The sequence below is a fragment of the Charadrius vociferus genome, unplaced genomic scaffold (assembly GCF_000708025.1).
Source record: "Charadrius vociferus isolate BGI_N301 unplaced genomic scaffold, ASM70802v2 scaffold2, whole genome shotgun sequence".
Taxonomy (NCBI): Eukaryota; Metazoa; Chordata; class Aves; order Charadriiformes; family Charadriidae; genus Charadrius; species Charadrius vociferus.
Genome location: NW_009647595.1, coordinates 757755 through 780031, shown reverse-complemented (window position 1 = coordinate 780031; position 22277 = coordinate 757755). Strand labels below are relative to the sequence as shown.

Sequence of the window (22277 nt, the reverse complement as noted above, 5' to 3'; positions counted from 1 at the left end):
GTTTCTCATGCTTGATGGAAGTAGAGAACGGCAGTCACTATTTGTATAGTGCTCACTAGTATATGCATGTGAATGTACAATAGGCATAATGATGTTTTTAAGTAAAAAACATATTCTGAATGCATAATTTAGGAAGGAAAACCTTTTTTTGTTTTGTTTTGCAGATATACAGATCAGCTCTCAAAATGTCTTCTGTGTCTTCCGTGCATCTTCTAAGACAATTGCATTAGCCCGCCTGCTAGTTGACTAATAGAATTAATAATTGTAAAAAGCACTCTAAAGCCACATGCCTTATGAAGTCAATGCTGGGTATGATTTTACAAGTATGTGATCCATTTTTTCAAGTGAAATTGTTAACTGAAAACGTTCTTGGCACACAATAAAACATTGTGCAATCTGTTATTTGTCTTAGAGATAATAATTTCAGAGTGGCTATATTCTTTCTATATCTAACTTATGACTTGCTAGGGGATGGTTTCTTCGATTTAGGAGTATTGCAAATGTAGTTTTATTTACATAATATGTCTCTGAAAAATGATAGTGGTGGAATTTCAGCGACAAAAAATAATACCGTGTCTTTTCTTACCGTCTGCTTGAGTGGGTATCAAGCAAATAAATGACAGATGATTTTTCAAAAGCTAAAAGAAAAAAGAGGGGAAAATACTTTTAAATTCAACTTAAGAAAGTTTTTGTATTTAAATCAGTGTTATCTTCTTTCCTTTCTTTCTCCAAGCATAGAATACTGCATAAAAAGCTCCATTAGGCAGATATGTTTTTTCCCTTCCCCCCCCTCCATTAACACACAGGCTCACAGATATGTCAGGAAAATTTGAACCAAAGTATCTAGATCTGGAGTACTGTCTAGTTAGCCTGTATACAGTCCAAGTTGTTTTTTTTTCCTTTGCTTTATAGGGATTTTTTTTTCTGTCCTTTTCTCTGACTTTCTTCTGTCAGTTGCCATGAAGATAACAAAATCTCTAAACTTTCCTTATCTGCCAAAAATATCTGTAACAAAAACATTTTAAAACATTGCATTTAGTCTTGTTTAATTTTGACTGAGGTAACAGTCATGATGTTTACTTTCTTGATTTCTGATTTTTCTTCACTGTGCAGGACTCCTTTCTCTGTCCTCTGACTGCCATGTATTGCGTTTAAACAGAAGTTATTTTAAAAATGGTTTGGGATGTGTAACCAGGAGAAAAATACAGACTTAGCCGAACACCTACCAGAGATGCTCACAAATATTTTTAGTGTGTGTTAACCAAGAGCGTTCGTGAAATCCCACAGAGAAGCAATAATGCTAAAAGGCTGACTATCTTTATACCTTGAATTATATACAAGTGCATGTTGTTTTAGTAGGCTGAGTCTGTATTATAATAGTTCTCTTACCACAACAGGAAATCTTTCTTTTCTCCTAGTTCTGAATGACTTCATGGTTCAGAAGTTATCAGGGAGGGGAGGGGGAAAGAAGGAGAATTCAGTGCATACATATCCTGGTAGGTGTGGTTGACATTAAAGAGAAGACACTTGGTTCCCAAGCATGTGTGTCTTCTAGAGTAAGGAATCACAGTAGGCATTTAAGAAACCTATTAAGACCACACGGAGTGTCAAAATTTCTGTAACACGAGCTGGCATCCTGTGTGAAAGCCGTCTCGCTGTAGCCCATGCTGCCTGTGGATCAGCTCAACCACAAAGACAACAGAGCCAGCCCAAGACACAAGTTGAACACTTCCCCTAAGAAGTTGTCTGTTTTTATCAACATAGCATACAGTGCCCTTTCATGTGGAGCAGATGTAAATAAGAGGATGTACAGACGCCTGTTCTTTTATTTTTAACCTCCATCCCCAGCCGTACTTCTCAAAGTACTGTTTTGAGGAGGTCATCTGTGGCTTTTAAGGGTCTGGATGCAGCACCATTTGGAGTGCATCAGGGCTGCTCCCGGAACCGCCAGGTCGTCCTCCCTTTGCAGAGCAATATATATCTCCAGTGCCGCTGTAGGCTCCTGGCCGTGGCTGGCCTGGGAATGTGGGCTCAAGGTTGAGTCTGGAGCTCGCATCTCGTGTGTGGTACTGCAGGCTGCTGCCACCGGACCACACGCAATTTGGCAAAGAGAAACATTCATCATTGTATACAGCGTTGGCAAAGATAAGAGCTTAGAAAAAGTTGTAGCACATCTGTCTTCTGCCCATAGCTAGCATGTGAACACAAATGGATCAAACCAGCTGGTGGCGAATATCAAATCCAGAACCATGCAGTGGAGAGTGCAGGGAAGTTTCATGTATAGATTTTATTTTTTTTTCTAAGTAGGCTGGGGAAGGTGAAGATACGTAGCGGATGAGGCATTCGGCTTACTACCTGCATGGGCTGATTATTTGTTCTTCCATAATCTCCCCTGTTCAGCAGCAGCTAACTCATCGCTGGCAGACTCCTTTCTCTCTGATCCTTATTGCTGTCCTGTCTGAGCTTTCTTTAACGGATCCTGAAAGTGTACTTGCAGATTTAGCAATAGTGGCTACGTCGGCTAGGAGGACTGAGCAGAGGAAGGTTCAGCTGTTTAGGTCCATGTGGATTCCAGGTGTTTTTGGGGTAGATCCCAACTCAACCACAGAGCAATGTCAAATGTCTGGATCCAGGCCTATGAAATTTTATTGACAATGGGTTTCCTAATAAAGTTAGTTTCTCTTTGTTTGGCAAATAGAACTAATTACATGAATAATGGACTGTGGGGCCAGACTCTAGAATATCCATATAATCCTGTTTGAAGTTTATGGGCCATAGGAAGGGGAGCTTTTGCTCTAGAGAAACTGATACCTGCTTAGGAAAAATACTTTCTCTGAAACCTCAAAGTTACTTACTTTCCTAAATCTGTTTCCTTCCTAATAACTTATTTAAGTGCTCCTGATTATGTCTTTTAGGTGTATTTTTGCAAAGCTACATTATATGTAGTTGTACAGCACATGAGCATCAGACTGCAAAAGTTTATTTTTCCCCTTGGTTTTTAAAATTACTTTAAATGAAGCATTCATTTAAAATTATTTCTGCCAGACCATTATCTTCTGAAAAGATAGTGAAACCTCTAATTCACTCACTCTGATGGCAGTGTTTTTGTAGGCTTTAAAGTTCTCTTTTTAGTTAAGTTCAGCCTCAGTGTGATCATTTTTTAAAATGTAAAATTCCAGTTTACTGCATAGTCTAAAAACCTATTTGGGAAAACTTTTCTGAAAAGTTGATTTATTCATATAGTTCAGAATGCTTTAAAAAGTGCCAGGTTTATAATCTGTTATATATCTTGAATAATTCTATAGGGTTTTTTGCCCTTTTTTTTTTTTTTTCCCTTTCTTTTTCTGTGGTAGATATGGTCCGGAAAAAGAACCCCCCTCTAAGAAACGTTGCTAGCGAAGGTGAGGTACAGACCCTTGAGTCTACAGGTACAGAAAGTGAAGAGTCTGGAAGGAAAAAAGAATTTTCCGCAGAGCAGATGCAAGAAAACACTGACCAGGGTGATGCGGCAGAGTTAAATAATAAGGAGGAACTTTGCATACATGTCCAAGAGCCATCTTCCAGCATTAAAAAGGACTTGAAAAGCTCAGTGCTGAGTGAAAAGGCTGGCTTCAATTATGAAAGCCACAATAAGGGAGGAAATGTTCCATCCTTCCCTCATGATGAGGTGACAGACAGAAATATGCTGGCTTTCTCATCTCCAGCTGTTGGGGGAATCTGTGAGCCCTTGAAGTCTCCTCAAAAATCAGATGCAGATGACACCCAAGATGTGGTCTGTACCCCGTCAGGAGATGCAGCGGAGACAAATGAGGAGCATCAGATGTCGCCAAAAGCTTCAGATGAAACAGTGCAAGTGCAAAGTGGTCAAACTGATGGCCAAGGCTCAAGCCCGGTCCCCATGGCCTCAAAAAACCCACAAGTGCCTTCAGATGGGGGTTTAAGGCTGAACAAATCTAAAGCAGATTTGTTGGTAAATGATAACCCAGATACGGCGCCTCTGTCTCCAGAGCTTCAGGACTTCAAATGCAACATCTGTGGATACGGTTACTATGGGAACGACCCCACAGATCTCATCAAACACTTCCGCAAGTACCACCTAGGACTGCACAACCGCACCAGGCAGGATGCTGAGCTCGACACTAAAATTTTGGCTCTCCACAACATGGTGCAATTCAGCCACTCCAAAGACTTCCAGAAAGTCAACCGCACTGTGCTTTCAGGAGTGCTGCAGGACATCAATTCCCAGAGGCCCGTCTTATTAAATGGGACTTACGATGTGCAGGTTTGTATTTTTCCAGCCTCCCTGCTTCTGCTAACTGCCTTCTCAACTGCAGAGTCGATTATTTGCAAAGCCACTCCTACCTACGCGGTTAAAGTATTCCATATAACCTGCTTAAGACTTAAGAACCTTTTTGGTGTATTCTAGCCAGGCTTCCTGCAGGTCTGCTGAGCATCTTGTACAGTAGAGGAGTGCTTGGCTTTTTTTACCAGTGATATTTCTGTGTACGATTTAGCCATTGTGGTAATCAACAGCAAAAGATCTTATTCAGCAAACGGGCAAATTGCTGAATTAGTAATCATATCTGAAGGATTCGCTGTCATGGAAAGAAAAGAACAAATAATAATGAAAAATAACAACCAGACAGACAAAAGACAGCAGCTGGAAATTAAAAATGTAATCCTAAATTATCAGCTGCCGGGAGTCAAGATTTGGCTTATTGATTCTTTATTAAGATAAAATAAATGGCAAGTCTTGGCAACTCTAAAGTTGTCTAGTGCCAGAAAAACAGGATACACAATGGGTATTTAAAACATTTCAAAAAGTAACAGTAATCCATGCTGTCCTTCACATTAGCGAGCACGCAAGGGAAGGACTATTGCCTCAGTCATTTTCTCATCTAGTTGGAGCAGGGAAAAAAATACAGATACTGCTGTAAAAAAAACCCAAGTCTTATTTTTACTATGAAAGAGTGGACTCAAAAGGTTTTTCATGGAGTCTCTGATAGTTTATCAGCTAATATTTAAGTAGTTAAAAAAAAATTATGCTGCTTTAGAAATAAAAATCCTCTTGTGAGTGAGCTGAGAGATGCAGTAGGATACCTCAATATTCTATGATACAAAAATTCAGATTTTAAGAAAAAAAAAAAAGTAACAAAGTTTGTATACAGAATGAGTTCAAATGCCCATCCAATTTCAAGTGCGTGTTTGCACAGGATGTGATGTCCCACCTGGTATTAATCACCAGAGAAAACTCAGGGTATGTTAAAATAAAAAGGTAGAAGGTGGAAAATATTTAATAATGCCTGCAGAGACCTTAGCTATAGGAAACAAATTCTGCAAAACAGGTTAAGATGGCTAACATCTAACTTCAAGTAAGAAGCTGGAACCGAAACCCAAGTCAGGAACTTGAAGCTTTTAAAGTGATTTAAACTTTTCCTCTTTTTTCAGAAACTCTACAACTTCTTTGTGGAGCAGCAAATCAAACTAAGGTCGTTACTATGCGTAAAAGCTGCAATCTTTGAACTGCTGTCTTATTAAAAGATCACTTCACTGTCTCGTGTCAGACACTCTCTCCTGTCAAACTGTGATTAAAAAGCAAATACGTGATTTAGTTAAAAGAGGTTAGAAGTGAATAATGTCAGAATGTGAAATGATGGTTTATAATTAGCACATAGTATGATGTTAATACCTGGATTTCCTGCTATAGTTTCAGTTTGCTGACTCCGGGGACAGCATCTTAGAGCAACTGATCCATGCTGTCAGGAAGACATTCAAACTGGAACAGCTCAGGCATACAGTATAGAGGAATTTGAGTTTCTAAACACACTTTCATTTCCTCCAAACAATTGTTTCGTTAGGTCCTTAGTTATTTATAGGAAAGTTTATGCTTGATTAGAATGAGCTGGACACTTTTCCTATGCAGTGTGTTCAGAAATAAAACAGATGTGTGAGCTATCTCAGTTTGAACTGATAGAAGTAGAAATAAAACAGCTGAACCTAGACTATACTTGTCTACTAAACCCTGGCAGTAAGATACTGCAGGGGAGACAAAAAGCGGTAGGAAACAGCCCATAGATAATCTACTTACGATCAGTCTTTTCTCAGACGAAAAACATTTTCCAAAATAGAACAGACAGCCTATACAATGTTGGCAATTTATTTTAAAGAAAAAAAATTGGATCTGGAAACTTAATTTTTAAGAGTGCTAATTTTCCCTGCCCAATTTGGGAAGAGAAGATTAAATAAGCTTTTGTGCCAAATGCCATACTTCATCACTTGCACATGCACCAGATGTTGATCCAGAACATGTCAGAAGATAAGTAACTGATTAATATTTTTATGTTTTCTCCGCCCCCACTCCCGATACAGAGCAGCTTTGTGAGATTCACAAACACAGTAAAAGAATGTTTGAAAATCCCCTTTGCACCCACACATGTTTATATTGCTACTACGTCCATTTTGGAGGGGATTTTTCTCAGGCGTCTGAACGGCTGGCATCTCCTGCCGCATCGAGGGATCGTATCGATTTGAGCTCTGGTTAAGAGTGGTTCAGTCAAACTCCTGTGTAACACGAAAGGGAAGTGAACCTGAATAATTGGTTCATCTGAACAATATTATTTTGTATAGGTACTGAGCTAAAGGAAAATAATCCCTTTGTAATTAACTTGAAATAGTAGTGGACTGGGCTTAAGGTCTGATTTATTGATCCCCTTGCACTTAACAAACTGTTCTGTTGTAGCTGGGGTGGAAGTTATCGATGGATTTATGGTCTCAGGCCAGGGAGCTGGGCACAGAAGCCAGAGGATGAAGATGACTGACTTTGATCTGGCTCACAGTGGTCAGTTGGAGACCATGGTATATGAAGATTTGTAGTAGTGAGAGATGCTATTGAGCCCCATAGTTTGCATTCACAGCAAAAGCAAACAAAAAGCAATGGAAAAATGTCTGAGTGGAGAAAAAAACTAGTACCTGCTATCCTATCTGCACATAGGTAGGGATGTGGTCCCTTTGCTTGGAAGAAAGAAATCAAATGTATTTTTGGACTTATACCACAGAAGTGAAGTCTTTCCTGGAAAACATACTTCATCCCCAAACCAACTCCCCCCAATCCTAAACCCAGCTTTTAGGGTTCTTTTGTATAGCAGTCAGCAAAACAGTAGGGATACATATTTGGCTTCACATCCAGGTACGCAAATGTTGGGACTGTGTTCTGTAGTACCTAAGGAGGATTTGGCTGGGGACTGTGTAAATAATCCAGGCTTTCTGGCCTTACATTTTTACTTGATTTGAATATTTAATCCAGCAAGATTCCTTTGTCTTCTTTGAAAATGTGATTTTGTTTTGAAATCTCCTGTACTCTTTGTTCCCATTTTCTTCCTCAGAGGTTTTTGGTTCATTGGATTATAATAAATTCCATAGGATTGGGTAAAATCACTGAGCTGTTTCTGGGAGATTAACTTTCTTGCCAATATAGATTTCAGAAAACATTTGCTAGCACATCTCTTATTTCCCAGAGAACGTGTTAATCAGCTTTATTGCTTTTTTCAGAATAATATTTGAAGGGAGTTCAATGGATCAACTTTTGCTGATGCCCCTCATTATTTTTTTTTTTCACATTTAGTTAATTGATCAATCTCTATAGGCAGCTTTGTCTTGCTGGATGTTTTAGCCTATGTATGGCTTTGTGGACTTGCCTAAAGCAGTAGATTTAAACTGGATCTGAAGACTTCACTTGAAGTAAAATTCAGGTGACTAAGTTAACAGCTATGATGCTGAAAACCATTGCTTTGCTACTGTATGATTAAGTCTCCTTCAGTGTTTCATCTAATGACTCTTTAATGCAAAGTATGGAAAGATCTGGAGACAGGCAAGTGGCTTGCAAGTAGGTAGGAATCTTTTTCTGTTCCCAATTTTTTTTATGAATAGTGAGTGGGACAGCTTCAACAGAAAGGCTGGAGAGTGCCGTCTTCCACATATCAGCTTATAGCTAAGGGGTAGGACATTGCCCAGCGAGGGAGAAGTGGGCTTGTATCCCCTCTGACAGAGCAAGGAAAGGAGCCTACTTTTCCTGTTTCCTGAACAAGTGTTCAAACCATTAGACTATTGTATAAAAGGGAGCACGACCCCATTTCCTGATATGTTTTAAAAGAAAACAGTGTCCCTCAAAGAAAGGACAGAAATGTCTGCATTCAGGTGAGGGTTTCAGATGGCATGTCCCAAGAGAGAAGGGTATTCATGCAGCTGTGAGTAAAGACATACTGCAGTGCTCAGCACTTCTTAGGGTTGACTCCAGGCAGCTTCACATTGTGTGCGCTACCTTTGAGGAGCTTCCTGCTCAGCATGGCCCCTGGTTTGGGAACTTATTGTCACAGACCTACCTCCTCTTATGTTCAGCCACTAAAGAGATTCAGACTCCTGTCTAAAAGTACTAAAAAGTGATTTTTTTTATTATTTTTTTTTATCCATCCCTCTCATTCTGATTATTTCATGGTTTTAGATACTAGACTGCCATATAAGATAAGAAGACAAGTCTCTGAAAAGCCATGGACTGATAAAAGCCATCCAAAGGTTTCTTGATGTTATTTCAGTGAGCCCAGGAAAAGAAAAGAAAAAGTATTACATTATCAAACCATCCCACAGACTAATGAGAGATTGGCGGCAGATTTTTTCTTTCATGGTTCTAGACACCCAATTTTATAAGAGTTGCCCTATGCCACTCAGCCTAATCCTTTGTCATATATAACTGTGGGTAACAGCTTTTCCAGGATTTTCACAGCAACTGAGAGTTGCTGGCATCTGGATGTTCAGCTACCAAGCTGTCCTAGAAAGCGTTCTGGAAAGTGGCAGAAGTGCCCATGCATGTAGAGTGTGAAAGCTCTTCCTTTTGTCTCCTTTATAGATCAGTGGTGCGCTCCATGTGCCTACACCAAGTTACGTATGTGTGTTTTTTAGTGTTCTGGATTTCAGTATATCAAATCTGGCAGCTTTCCCGTTCTCACATCAGAAGTGTGTGACTAGTAATATAATAAAGTCCGGTCTAACTAGGATTCAGTTGAATGAGAACTGGTGGTTTTATTATTAGTAGCTTCTGCTTTTTATCCTCTGCTTTTATATTAGCAGTTTGATTGAATATGAAGCTGTGAAGGTAAGACTAGCAAAGGTGTAGGGGGTCTGTACAGATGTAATCAGCATTTCTTTTCATGTTTAGGGTTTCCTCTACATTTTTGGTGCTTTTGGCAAAGGGACTATTACAGGTATGGTGAGAATCTAGACTGGAGGCATAGACAAGTATAGCATTTACTTTTGTATTAGTGACAAATCAAACCTTCTTAAAGTTCACCTTTGTCATCAAGGTGAACTTCTTACAAGGTGGTGTGGATACATAACTGGTTGATGTGAGCAGAGAAAAACATGTATGTGAATGAATTTTTTTTCTCACATGCTTAGACAAATGGAACCAAATTTATATTGCTGGTCTTACTGACTTTAGCTCAATTGTCCCTAAAACAGGAATTAAATCTAAATAAACTGATCAGCTATTGCTGGATATGATGTGTCCTGATCTCTTGGACTAGATTGTGCCGTGCTAGATTTTGAAGGGTGTGCTAGAACAGAACTTGCATGAGAGTGTGATGTCCCAGAAGGCCCATTTCATCTGTCAGCCGTGTTGTAGACTTTCCTTGAAGACTTCCCTGTTTGAACTGAAGGCTGTCAAGCTGTCTTGGGTGTTGCACCTACATGTGTGCATACCTGTTTATTTTGAGTCTTATTTCTGTGTCATGATCAGGCTTGGAGACTGCCTTGCACACTGAGAGAGTCACACTGAACACGGGCGACAGTCACCTCTTAAACCACAGACATGAAAAAAAATGGTAGCAGGTGGAGAAATGGCTGGTGGTAAAACTCACATATGTACATGTTCATATGCACGAGCTTGTGTGTATGTGTAAACGTGTGTGTACTTCTTGTTCTCATCTATATGTGCATAAACATATATAAAAATATTATGTGAAAAAGCACATATAGTCTTGTAGGCATCTAAATTTTATATTCAGTATTGACTGTAGCTCATAAGTAATGATTTCTATTATATGTGGTAGAAGTTCTTGATATCCTTTCTTTGGAGGCACTAGCAAGTTTACTATTCAGAATGATATGCAGAGATTTACAGCATGTCAGCTCCTAAATAGTAAGTGCTGGAAACATTCACTTGCTCTGTGACAAAAATGAGCTATTTTAGCTTTCTTTCAGTGAGAAAGTTTCAGTCTACCCTCAAATTAGAGCATTCAGATGGGCAGTTTCTGTGGAACAACTGACGCAATGTATATTCACAGCCTTCAAGACAAGGTTGTTTATCTGTTAATATTCCTCGTCTTTATGCCGGGGATATCTGGTGATGATTGAAGAGGGGTTAATGAAGAAAGCTGGTGAGACTAGTAATAGTCATGGATATATTTAAAGATATAAAGTGCTAAGGTAGCCCACAGAAATTACAAGAGCTCAAAAACTAAAGTTGCTGAGGAAAAAGGAAAGCGGTTAGTTTTTTTTCTGGTGTAAATCAGTGCAAGTTTGCCTCAAAGTCTGTGAGACTGTCTGAGTTTACAGTAGCCAAGGAACTGTCTGGAAATTTTATCTACACAGAGAGAGAATAGAAGGGATGGTGCTTCTTTTAGGTGCTACATATTAGTCTACTAGCATTAGCTAGCAAATGAAAGTTTTGATTCTTTGCTCTTTACTTCTGTTGTTTTTGCACATCTGGTCTCCTGACCTTAATTTATGTTCTGTTATTGTTCTGTTACAGTCTTTGTCTTAAAAATACCTTTTAAATCCTAATGTCAAAAACCATACTGCTGGCTTCAATGACAACAGAATAAATATTGAGAAGAATACACTCATCTTGAATAAATGTGACCCAATAGTTTGCTTTCTTGTTTTGGTAAATACAAATAGGCCAGAAAGGTAGGAGTTTGCCCTTTGTCTTTGCCTCACTTGTGCAACATAGTTGTATCTACCAGTAAGTTAATCATAGTATGGTAAATAGTTTTAAGAGTATACGCTGAAGATTATCCTAGTTTTACATGCGGAGAGGGAGTGAGTTCTTCATAGTGGAAGTTAGAGAACTGGGTGGTGTTACACAGACTTGCATAAAAGCCAGGAATCTGTTCTGGCCTGCACAACATGAAGAACTTCATAAATGTGGGATGGTTAAAATGTTCTGGATGCTATATTGCACAAAGCAAATGAATAAACAAAAGCATTAGAAAATATTTTAGGATTAGAAGATTAAGAGTAATTGGCAAAGGCAGACTGGATGGCTCGGGAGATTGGTAAGGGATCTGGAGCCTTTCACCTCCTGATTAGCCAAAGATGTAACCCAGGTAATCAAAAAAAAGAAGATTTATTAACTTTTGATGTTCCAATGCAGATCGTTGGTCTAGTTTCTAATCGGTCGTTGCAGAAGAAGCCAGGGGTCAAAGACAGCTTTACTCTGTGCACATAAACGTTGCAGTTGAATCTCTTACCTGGATATAGGCCACTAGTTTCTGCTGGTGGACATTTCTTCATAAAATGTAGGATTACAGGAGCTGGCAGACTTTGTCTTCCTTGTTTTTTGGTTGGTTTTTTTTTTATTTTCTGTAAGTATTTTTAAACTGCTTTGGTGTAATAAAATTTAGAATTGAACTTTGAAAAGGAGGTGGGAGAATAGAGTAGGGTAGCATTTAGATCAAGAGCAGGTTAAAGACATTTAAAAAACAAAAACAAATGGAAAGTACCTCTCCTTGCACAAGTCTGTGTATTCCATGAAATCATTGTTTTTGGTCTGACTAATTAAGGTAATGCAGACATATCTGTTGGAAACATATAGTGCAATTACACAGCTTTGTTGAAGTACTTGCCAACATGGTTTAGAAAGTACATCTTGAAATGTTGTCAATTATTGTGTTATCTTTTCTCCTCTTTCTGTCTATTTTTGGAAATGTGCGTGGTGTGCGAGGGGATAGCTTAGTTGTATTAAGACATGAACTTCAATCCTTGTGGTAAGTTCTTTACCAGTCTTCTAGATTTTGATAATTTTCCCCATTAATGTAAACAAATGTTATGATTAATGTTTTGAGTTTCAGGGAGTCTTACTGTGAAATACATTTCAGTTTAATCCCAAACTGAAACATGGCTTTGAAGAGCAATTTGTGAAGAATATCAGTGCAACCATCTTGAGCACAGTAATGGAGAGGTCATTCCAACAGCTGTCTCCCTCTATACAGCCCAGTAATATCAACTGTATTGCCATAATTGAGGTGCTGCAGGAGTAAATGATAATCCCAAGATCCCAAGAGAGTGACAGTGAAGGAAAGACCTAAATCGGGTTTCCCCAGTCCAAACAGATGCCTTGTATGTTACATTCCCTTTAAAAAGAGAATTACGAAAAGGAATTTTCTTCTGTGTTTTTTGAAGGGACTGTTGATCTAGTGGTGCTCTTACATTTCCAGTGCAAACTGTACCTGGTCTTGTGACTCCCACTAGTTATGTCAACTGGCACTTTGGACTCCACTGCTGTAATAAATTTGCAGAATTTTAGCATTGCTTTTGTTTAGTTCTTCTGCTTTCTGTTGGGGAGGAGCATCTACGTAGGAAAATATGACTGCCAGGGCAAAGCAGGGGACCAGATTTTTCTGGGATCAGAATGAAATATAGGAATAAATACTAGAAGCTATCACTTCTGATACCACACAGAAAAGTGGCTATTGATTTCTAGTTATATATTTCTTTTCCCCTTTCTCCTTCTCTTTCCCCTTTATTTTTCTTCTTTCTGGGGCAGGTCAGAGAGAACAGGAGGTTAAGGCCAATTACACACCCAGTGAAGGAGTTTGGTGCCTGTATGTAGAGATACAACATGTAACTGAAAAATCTCAAACTCAAGCCAAGACCTGAGCAGAGTACATGAATCCAAACTAAATGTTTCTATGATTCTATGAATCCAAACAGTTCTGCAAATGTGTAGTCTTCTTCCAAATTTGGCTGGCTGAAAGCTGAAATGGCTTCAGTTTATACTGTCAGTTCAAGTACTTCTCCCAACCTCTTTGCATGGAAGCCATTTTCTTCAGTTCTCTTTACCTGGTAACCCCCAAGGAGGCTTTCAGTAGGTTTTGTTATGCATGAAAAATGGCTTTTGAGTGTAATAACATTAAGATGACCCTGTGTTACCTTTCACATACATGGTCTCCTAATCGGACGCATTATTTTGAATTGTGGCAGCCTAGTCAGGGAAATGCCAGCCCAATAACTGGTAATCGGTTACATTCCAGTGCTGTAAAGATCATGTGTCCCCCTCTCCATTGCAACAAGTTAATACAAATAGCGTGAGAATACGTAGTTCTATTTTATCCTTTTGTGATGCAGAGAAGGATGTATTAGCACGGGACACAAATTTGCTATGTAGGCCACTAAGTAGGATTAGCACAAGTTACAGAAATGTTGTGATTTACAGTCCATTGTATAAAATGCTAGTACTAATAATATGTTTTTCCAGTGTTCAGAAATAAAAGTAATTAGCAATGAACAGCAGCTGGGATTATTGTCACTCACAATTTCTAACTGGTGTCTACAGAGTGTCTGCAAAATAGGTTTGTTATCTGTAGGCTCTGTGTATGGCCAGCTGAGAGCAATGGATGTATTTACTCATTAGAGCCACTTAAGGTAAAGCATTCTGGCCGGTTTTCTGTGCATGCATAGAACAAACATAAGTATCTAATTAAATGAGCAAAACCAGATCACCTTGCAACTTAGGTAATCACACAGTGAGCTGCTGTTATTTTCGCTTTACCGTAATTCCATCAGTGCTTTCTTTAAGTTCTCTTTCAACACTATTGAGACTTTGAACATTGAAATAATGGAGTGGATGGAGACCTGAAGTGCCAGATACTGTGGAGCAGGCCCAAAGCCTCCTGTTGTCAGTGGATCAGGCTCAGCATGGCTTTGACTTCAGTTATTGCTCACCGTAAAATGAATAAAATTAGATATCTTCTGCAGTACAGAAGATCAGTTAAAACATCCTTCTTCCAAAGAACCTCTTCAAAACCAAATTCATCAGTTGATACCAGAACTTGGAGCCCCAGTTTAAGTGAAAATGTTATTACAGCTAAGGCCTGGGTCTTTGGCTGCCTGACTCACCATTGCCTAATGAGATATGTTTCCTAAACAAACAGAGAGCAATTTTCAGTTTATTTAAGAAAAAGTTTTAACCAGCTTATGGGAATTGTTCATTCTTTAAAAAAAAAAAAAAAAAAGGAGGCTGAATAGCAGCAGCTCATTATATCATGGTTTAGCAACTCATTGACTCACTCTGTGTGAGTGAATACATGTTCAATTCTGATGGGATACAAAGGATAGCATCTCATTCTCCGAGCTAAATGGCTAAAAGGCATTTATATTATATGCATGTAAAAATGTTTACATTTCATGCTCTCTGTATGTCTGAGTCTTTCCGTATGGCGCGATACTGAATGAGTGGTGATCGCATGCTTGCTTTGTGGCACAGCTGTTGAGGAGGAGAAGAAGAAAAATAATTACACCATTTGCCTAATGCATTACAACTGAATCCCGCAGAAATGTAGTAATATGCTTACTGGTTGGGAGAATGGAAATCTAACCCTGTGTGGAAATTTTATATTCCCTGTAAAGCATCTCGTGGGTGTAAAAATTGAGAACGTGGCACAAGGAAGCTTCCACCCATGTCCTTGATGTAGTGGTGTAGACTGGACGATCCAAAGGAGTAGATGTCTGGATTTCATGTATAAAGAGGAATTATGTTCTGGATGCTGTACACTCTTTAGTATTCAGGAAAAGAAGTTGAGCAGTGGTGACAATTTTGTCAGGAGATTCTCTCTTTGGCCTTCAAACCAGTTGTACAGGAGCAGCAAATCTGCCCCTGATGTCACGGGCAGGTGTGGTGCACTCCTGGGAAGGGCAGGCCTGCCTGCTATGAGAACACGGGGTTTAACAACATAAGCCCTGGAAGCCTTGTTTCCTTCCTGCAGACCATTTTGCTGAGAGATCATCAGAACAGCTAAGTAGACCTACCTTTTTTTTTTTTTTTTTTTTAATTAGTGATGTCATGGACATGGGTGTGGTAGGTTTCTTTGCCACATGCCATTTTTCTACTGTAGTTTTTCCATCCTTGTTTTACTAAATTGAGCTCTGTGCATGAGAGGAACAGAAGATTTCCTTGGAGAATGTCTGCACTGAGTAATCTTTGAGAAAATCGCTTTTCGTTTGAGAAGTCAGCCACTATGGCTGTGTTAAAAGGCATCCTGGTGGATACTGGATACTCCTGTAGGAGTGTTCTTTGTAAGAATTGGTCATACTCCAATCCAGCAAACTGAATTTGTTATTTCAAATTTAATTTTTGTTTGCTCATATTTAGAAAGCAATTCTCTTAGACTGTTAAGCATGAATATGACTAAAACATGTAAGTGTATTGAAAGAAAAAGAGTGAGGGCCCGTTCTTTTGTTTCACACCTGGTATAGGCTCTCAGCAAAGTTTCCTGTCAAAGGGTTCAGGAATATGGGATTTGGTGATTGTATCTTCTATCAATGACATGATTTAGTGAAGGAAGGAACAGTTCTATCAGAGAACTCTGAGTTCCAATCATATTGCATATGTGTGCAATTTGGTTTCCCCAAATAAAAATACTTAGTGTTCATATGGAATGCATACATTCAGCTACATGAAACATTTCAAAATCTCCAGCAACAATCGCTAAATATGTGAGTGTATAGGTATGATATCTTTCTACATTAGCACACATGCAAATAATAGTGATGGTTAATGAAAGAGGCTTATGAATTGTGCTCTAGTTGTCTTTTTTTTTTTTTTTCTTCCTTGCTATTTGACTAAATCTACAGTAGAGCTAAAATGACCTCATTCTTTATTCACAGGTTACTCTAGGTGGAACCTTTATTGGAATTGGGCGGAAAACTCCAGATTGCCAAGGCAACACCAAGTACTTTCGCTGCAAATTCTGCAATTTCACCTACATGGGCAACTCCTCCACTGAACTAGAGCAACACTTCTTACAGACTCACCCAAACAAAATGAAAGCAGCCCTTCCCTCCTCTGATTCTGGTAAAACTTCAGAGAAAAACTCCAATAAATCCAGTCCTACTCTTCGACCGTGTGATTCTGGAGACTTGGGGAAGTGGCAAGACAGAATCACTGTAAAAGCAGGAGATGATACACCAGTTGGATATTCGGTGCCCATCAAGCCAATAGATTCCTCTAGACAAAATGGTACCGATACAACCAGTTACTACTGGTGTAAATTTTGCAGTTTCAGCTGTGAATCGTCCAGCTCATTGAAACTATTAGAACATTACAGCAAACAGCATGGGGGAAGCCAGGCAGGAAGCCTTCACCCAGATCTGAATGATAAGCTTTCTAGGGGATCTGTCATTAACCAGAATGATCTAGCCAAAAATGCAGATGGGGAGTTAGTGACAAAGACAGAAAAGGGTGCGAGTGTGGCAAAAAAGAAAGACTTGACTAGCAAAGGAGCAGAGGACAGCATGGTGACAAGCTACAACTGTCAGTTCTGTGACTTTAGGTACTCAAAGAGCCATGGCCCAGATGTAATAGTGGTGGGCCCACTTCTCCGTCACTATCAGCAGCTACACAACATTCATAAATGTACCATTAAGCACTGTCAGTTCTGTCCCCGAGGCCTCTGCAGCCCAGAAAAGCACCTTGGAGAAATTACTTATCCATTTGCTTGCAGAAAAAGTAATTGTTCCCACTGTGCTCTCTTGCTTTTGCACCTGTCTCCAGGGGTGACAGGAAGCTCTAGAGTCAAACACCAGTGCCATCAGTGCTCATTCTCCACTCCCGACGTGGACGTTCTCCTGCTCCACTATGAGAATGCACATGAAGCCCAAGCGTCCGATGTCAAACCAGAAACAAACGCCCTGCCAGGGGCAGAGGGGCCGCTGACGCTCAAGGAGAACAAAGAACACTCATGCACCAAATGTGACTTTACCACCCAGGTGGAAGAAGAGATTTCCCGACACTACAGGTACAGTGAAGTTCCCAATGATATAATGATAGGAACCCAAACAAACAGCCCTCCCTTAGTTCCTTAATTAAATGTCACCGTTCCCCAGACATTTGAGGAAACTGGAAATCAAAATATGAATCCATATAGATATAAATCTTTACAGCCAGGGTCTAATCCAACATCCACTTTGTTTTGGAAAACTACCAGCTAAGTCAGTGGATTTAATTATACATTTAAACCTGTGCAAAGAAGAGGGAGATTTGGATTTGTGTGCAGATGCTGAAGTTCCAGCATATTTGAGGTTTGGTCAACTATTTTCCACCCAGAATCTTTTAGGTACTATTTTAGTTTAGGCTTTTGACCAGAAGGCTGGCATCTTCATTCAGTAGGGGAACACAAATGGCTTTACTTTCCAAGATGGACTATGAAGCCTTTTATGCTCCGTAACAGTGCTTCAGTGTACTACCTTTTTGTAGTATTTTCCATTCCCAAGTCCAGCAACACAATAATTACTTTAAGAGCATTCCACTGCTGTTTTGGTCTTGGTTTCACACTGGGAGCAGACACTCTTTTGTCTGTTGATGTCATCCCCCAAGATCCTTTTGCAGATGCTTATTTTCGTGTTGCTGGTTTACAGTGTCGTTCTATTTATTTTAAACGCTAATGTTCCTATTTGGAGGTGGATGCAGCCAGTCTCCTGACTCAGTCTGACACAATGTCATAGTGGCAGCCAACTCCCTGCTAAACTTTTTGGGTCAGTTCCTGGGCTGTTGTAAACTGGCAGTCCAGTTGACATCAGAGGAGGAGCTGGCTCTTAGGCTTTGTAAAGAGCAACAGTTCTGTGCTGCTGCAAAAGCGATGTTAAATATTAGAAAATCATGCTGAATATGTTAATAGTTAAGGCTAATGCGTCAACAACAACGGAAAACTCAGTATCTATCTCATCTAAAAGATCTTTGCATGGAAGCCAGCTAGAATGAAGACAAAAGAAGATGCATTTTCAAAGCTAAAGCTTTGTTAAAAGCTCAAGAAACTGTGCCACGTTTAATAGATTCCAAGACATCCAAAATTAACAAAGGCAGACTGGGGCATGATACTTTAATAGAGATTAAAGCTGGGGGCATCCAAATGTTGCCCAACAGAGGGCTGCATTGGCAATGTATCAGGAGTCTATTTAAAAAAAAAAAAAAAAAAGAAAAAAAAAAAGAAGGAGCAGATTGCTCATCTTTAATTTGGAGCTAGGGCCCACGGAGGATTCAGGTCCCAGCATGCAGTGCCCCATTTTTGATCCAAGTGGGCCTGAGGGATGTTGTGCGGATTAATTAGTTAATGTTTGTAAACTGCTTTGAAGATGAAAAGTGGTATCTAAGTTCCAAGCATTATTATAGCAGCTTTGAGCCATGCTGTAGAACTCCATAGGCAGCACTTTGTCCGCCGCTGGGGCATGGCACGATCTTTTTTTAGTGGTTAAATAACTGGAAGATTGAAATGGCTCCTTGACTGAAAAAAACACTTTTATTTTGCTGCAGCTGGTAATTTAAGTTTTAACAAGCACGCCTAGTTACAATCCTTTTTCCCAAGGAAGGGAGAAGCCGTGACTTTCAAAAGTGCTAAGTCTGAGATGGGGCAGCAGTAGCTTCTCCTTTGGAGCACACTGCACCCCATGGCTCTGGCAGTTGTCACAGGGAACTCCACTTTGGAAAATCGAGAGTTACACTTAAGCATTCGGATCTCAACTTGTTTGTCTAAAATTAGGCTATTCCATTTAAGACACTCGAACAATGTATTTTGTTAAGCCTTCAGTCTATGACAGTATTGAATACTCTGAGGATGTTGTGTAATTAAAGCGAAGTACAACATCCCCATAACTGCCAACTTCTTTCCCTTTTTCCTGCCCTCCCCCTTTTTTAATTTGAGTTTTGTTTCTTCTCTTCGTCTATTGCTGCTCTTTTCCCTCACTATGCACATTTCTTTGAAATCACAGAAGTTAGTTGCATTTGTGGTAGGTGCTCTGTAATGGCAAACACCAGCAGGTTTTATTGCTTTTCCATACATAGCCTAGTTTTCACTCTATCAAGCTAAAATAAATGGAAAGAGAGACTTTTGGGGCATTATAGCTTCTGTTTTTATTATTATTATCAGCCCTTTTTTTTCAATAGAAGTTTTGCATGTATCAGATATGTATTTTTTTTCCCTTTTTGTATTTTATGAACTAAAGATACGGAATAGTTCAGATTTTAAAAAGTGGAACATGTATATAGCAGTAGCATTCAGAAGCTGCGTGACACGCAGAAACATGCTGATGTAGAGTCAGCTCACATCCTCACTGGCCTTTTCTGTGGCTTCATCGGAGTTTATCTCAGTAAAGCTGTTATGCCACACATTTTGTATTTCTGATGTATTTAAAATGCTATATATGCACATATATCTAAAACCTGTCCATTTATAAAATAAGGAGCTGAATGGATTGTAATGGTAAACATGATACTAAGCATTAATGTGGTGGCAGAAAGTGTTCTGCTATTCACATATTTAAGTTTACCCTTGATAATTTGTGAGTATCAGAGCTGGCTGTAGACACTACTTACATATTTTGGTTTGTGTATTTTTTGCCTGCATTTTTGATTATTTTCATTTTTGAGTCATGCGCGTGAACAGCATGCTTAATTTATTTGCTTTTTAATTTTGTTTCCTTTTGGCTTTACATCTAAAATTTCACTATGTGTGCTAGCTAAAAAATTTTCTATGATGTCCCAATATTGTTCCTTTGCAGCCATGTATTTTTAACAGCATTAGAATTTGCAAAAGTGGTTCTTCCCAAGTTTTCTGTCTGCAGAAATGGATGCTGACACTTAATGCTCATTCAGTATTTCTTGACATGATTATTTGAGAGCTGTTCAGTTAAATTTGAAGTTAATGAATCACATTGCACTTGAGTTTACTCGTATTTAAACCTCACTAAAATGTGCTTACTCAAATAAATCCCCAGCAGGTTTATTGGCCTCCATTTTCTACTAATTCTGCTACTACCCATTTTCCATTATACCTCTGAGGAATCAGGTACTCTTCATGCTCATTGTGAAGCTTAATTTTTCCTCAAAACTGTCTGGTATTCTGATGAGCTAAAAGATGCCAACACTTGTAATTTAGATAAAAATCATACGGAGTATTTGGGGAAATTCTGCATGTCAGATCACTTAGTCTAGAGATTATTTTCCTGCTTGCTCCAAAATAATTAATTTTAAATTTTATTTTTTTTTTAACTGAAAGAGGCTTCTTGCACAGTGCGTGGTTTTTAAATTTTGCTAAAAGATGTGGGAAAACAATGCATTTTATTATTTTTGCAAAAATTAGATTTTTTCGTGTAAATCCGTACTTGTCAAAAAAGACTTTGACAGAAAGTATTTGATCAGTTCTAGTAGTAATTAAAAATGCTATGCTTAAAAAATAAACTCCTTTAAAAGAAAAGAGAGGGTAGTGCTTCATTAAACAACTGCAATATATCAAATGAAGAAAATAGACTCACAAATGAAGTATAAGCTTTAGCAAGGAGATAGAATCTTTTCTCTGATAAACAGAAATTATTTTGGAAATGTGAATGAGCAGGTAATTTGGGTTCTCTTTTGAAATTAGTTTTGAATTGCCTCTTAAAGGTAGATGGAGTAGAGGGGTAAAAGGCAAAGGGGTACTCGGGTCTTGCGCATCAGGGATGGGGCGGCGGAGCTGCCTGTGCCCTGGCAGCAGCAGCTGGAGCGCGGTGCAGAGGATGAAACCGCGGAGCCTTTGGGACACTCCCCAGAGAAGCCAACCGAGGGCAAAAGTGTAAATTGAGGCCCACCAGCTCCTGGTTTTTCGGCAGAGCAGGAGCCTTCACTCATTGAACAACAGCAGCAGCTGCGAGGACCTTTTCCATCCTCCTGACACCTTAATTCACTGCTCTGAACTTGTTTGCTCTTGCCAATGGCTTTTGCTCTCCTTTCATCTCAGCCCTGCTCTCTGCTCTGCTCTTTTCCTCCCCTTTCTCCCCCTCTGCTGAATTTTCTTGCTTGCTTTGCTTGCTCTTTTTCCTTCTGAATATTTTCCGCTCCCCAGAAGCCTGACTGCAGTACCCATCCCAAAAGTAAACTTTCTTCTAAGTCTGTTTCTTCATAAGAAATACTGGTAATTGTTATATTCATAATGAAATTGAAAACGTGCAAAACAATGGAAGTGATACGACAGCCGTGCCTTCAGCCAGAATATTTTGTGTGCCCTAGAGCATAGGAATGTCTTCAGGTAATTTAAAAAAAAAATAAATAAAAAATTACTTGTTTTGGAGAGGATGGTGTTTTGTAATACTTCAGACTAGTTAGAAGTATGTCAACAAGACTTAATTAACAACTGGCTAGCTTCAGGAGTATCACAGCCTCTTAGAAAGCTCAAGTAAAGAACATTAAATCCATCAAAAAAACCCATCTAATCTGTCTGACTTCAAGATTTTGCAAGGGAAAATCCTTATATCTTATAGCACCCAATTCAAGTATATTTCAGTACAAAAAAAAAAATTATAGGATTTTATTAAGTTGTCAGAATGTAGCAGTGCAGCAAAGGTTTGGCCTGAATTCCTTGACATTTAATCTTGGGATTGAGGCATAGATGTTTTAATGTCCACAAATAATCAGGTCTTTGATTTATTATGTAGTGATAATAATAATGCTAAGTGACATCAACGGATGGGATGACATTTCCATCCCAATGCCACGTTGAAGATAATGCCGGTTTATGGCTTGTACCTGCTGTTAGATTGCTTGAGTGGTGTATGAGCAACATCACAAGAGGGGGAATGCCGTTTCCTTCTTCATTTACATCGCTGTCTTCCATACTGAGATTTTCCTCAAACATCACTCCTTTGATCAGCTGTTTACCAATGCATTGTGTTGCACCCGATGAGTTCAAAGTTTCAGGTGGAATAACCGCGGTTTAGCTGTGAAGTGCAACTTTAAGATAACGCACCGGAGTGCTTATTGTGTACTTTGCAAATTGGAATTTTTAAAAATTTTCTTGCTTAGCTTTGAGGAGCTTTGTGCACAAATCTAGGTGTAACTCGGGCCTTTAGTAACTTGGGGTGGTTTTAATTCTAGTAGAAAAAGAAATCAAACATTGGCAACTTGTTTCCTTGATTGCTATCAGGGTGGGGTGAAAACAGTCAGAGATGAAAACGTTTTCTTTGTATGCCTTGTTCTGGGAAAG

At 39.2% G+C, this 22277-nt stretch overlaps 1 protein-coding gene across 2 annotated transcripts in view; it reads left to right on the top strand.

The window, feature by feature from the left end:
• The first annotated feature begins 286 nt into the window (after positions 1–286).
• Positions 287–22277, top strand: part of TRPS1 (trichorhinophalangeal syndrome I) — a 174042-nt gene continuing 152051 nt past the window's right edge. Inside the window, exons 1-3 of one of the 2 annotated variants that reach the window (XM_009880986.1) lie at positions 287–323; positions 3354–4282; positions 15937–17066. In XM_009880986.1, the coding sequence (XP_009879288.1) occupies positions 287–323; positions 3354–4282; positions 15937–17066 (2096 nt within the window). The remainder of the gene's footprint in view (positions 324–3353; positions 4283–15936; positions 17067–22277) is intronic. The other variant, XM_009880987.1, reaches the window with a different exon arrangement.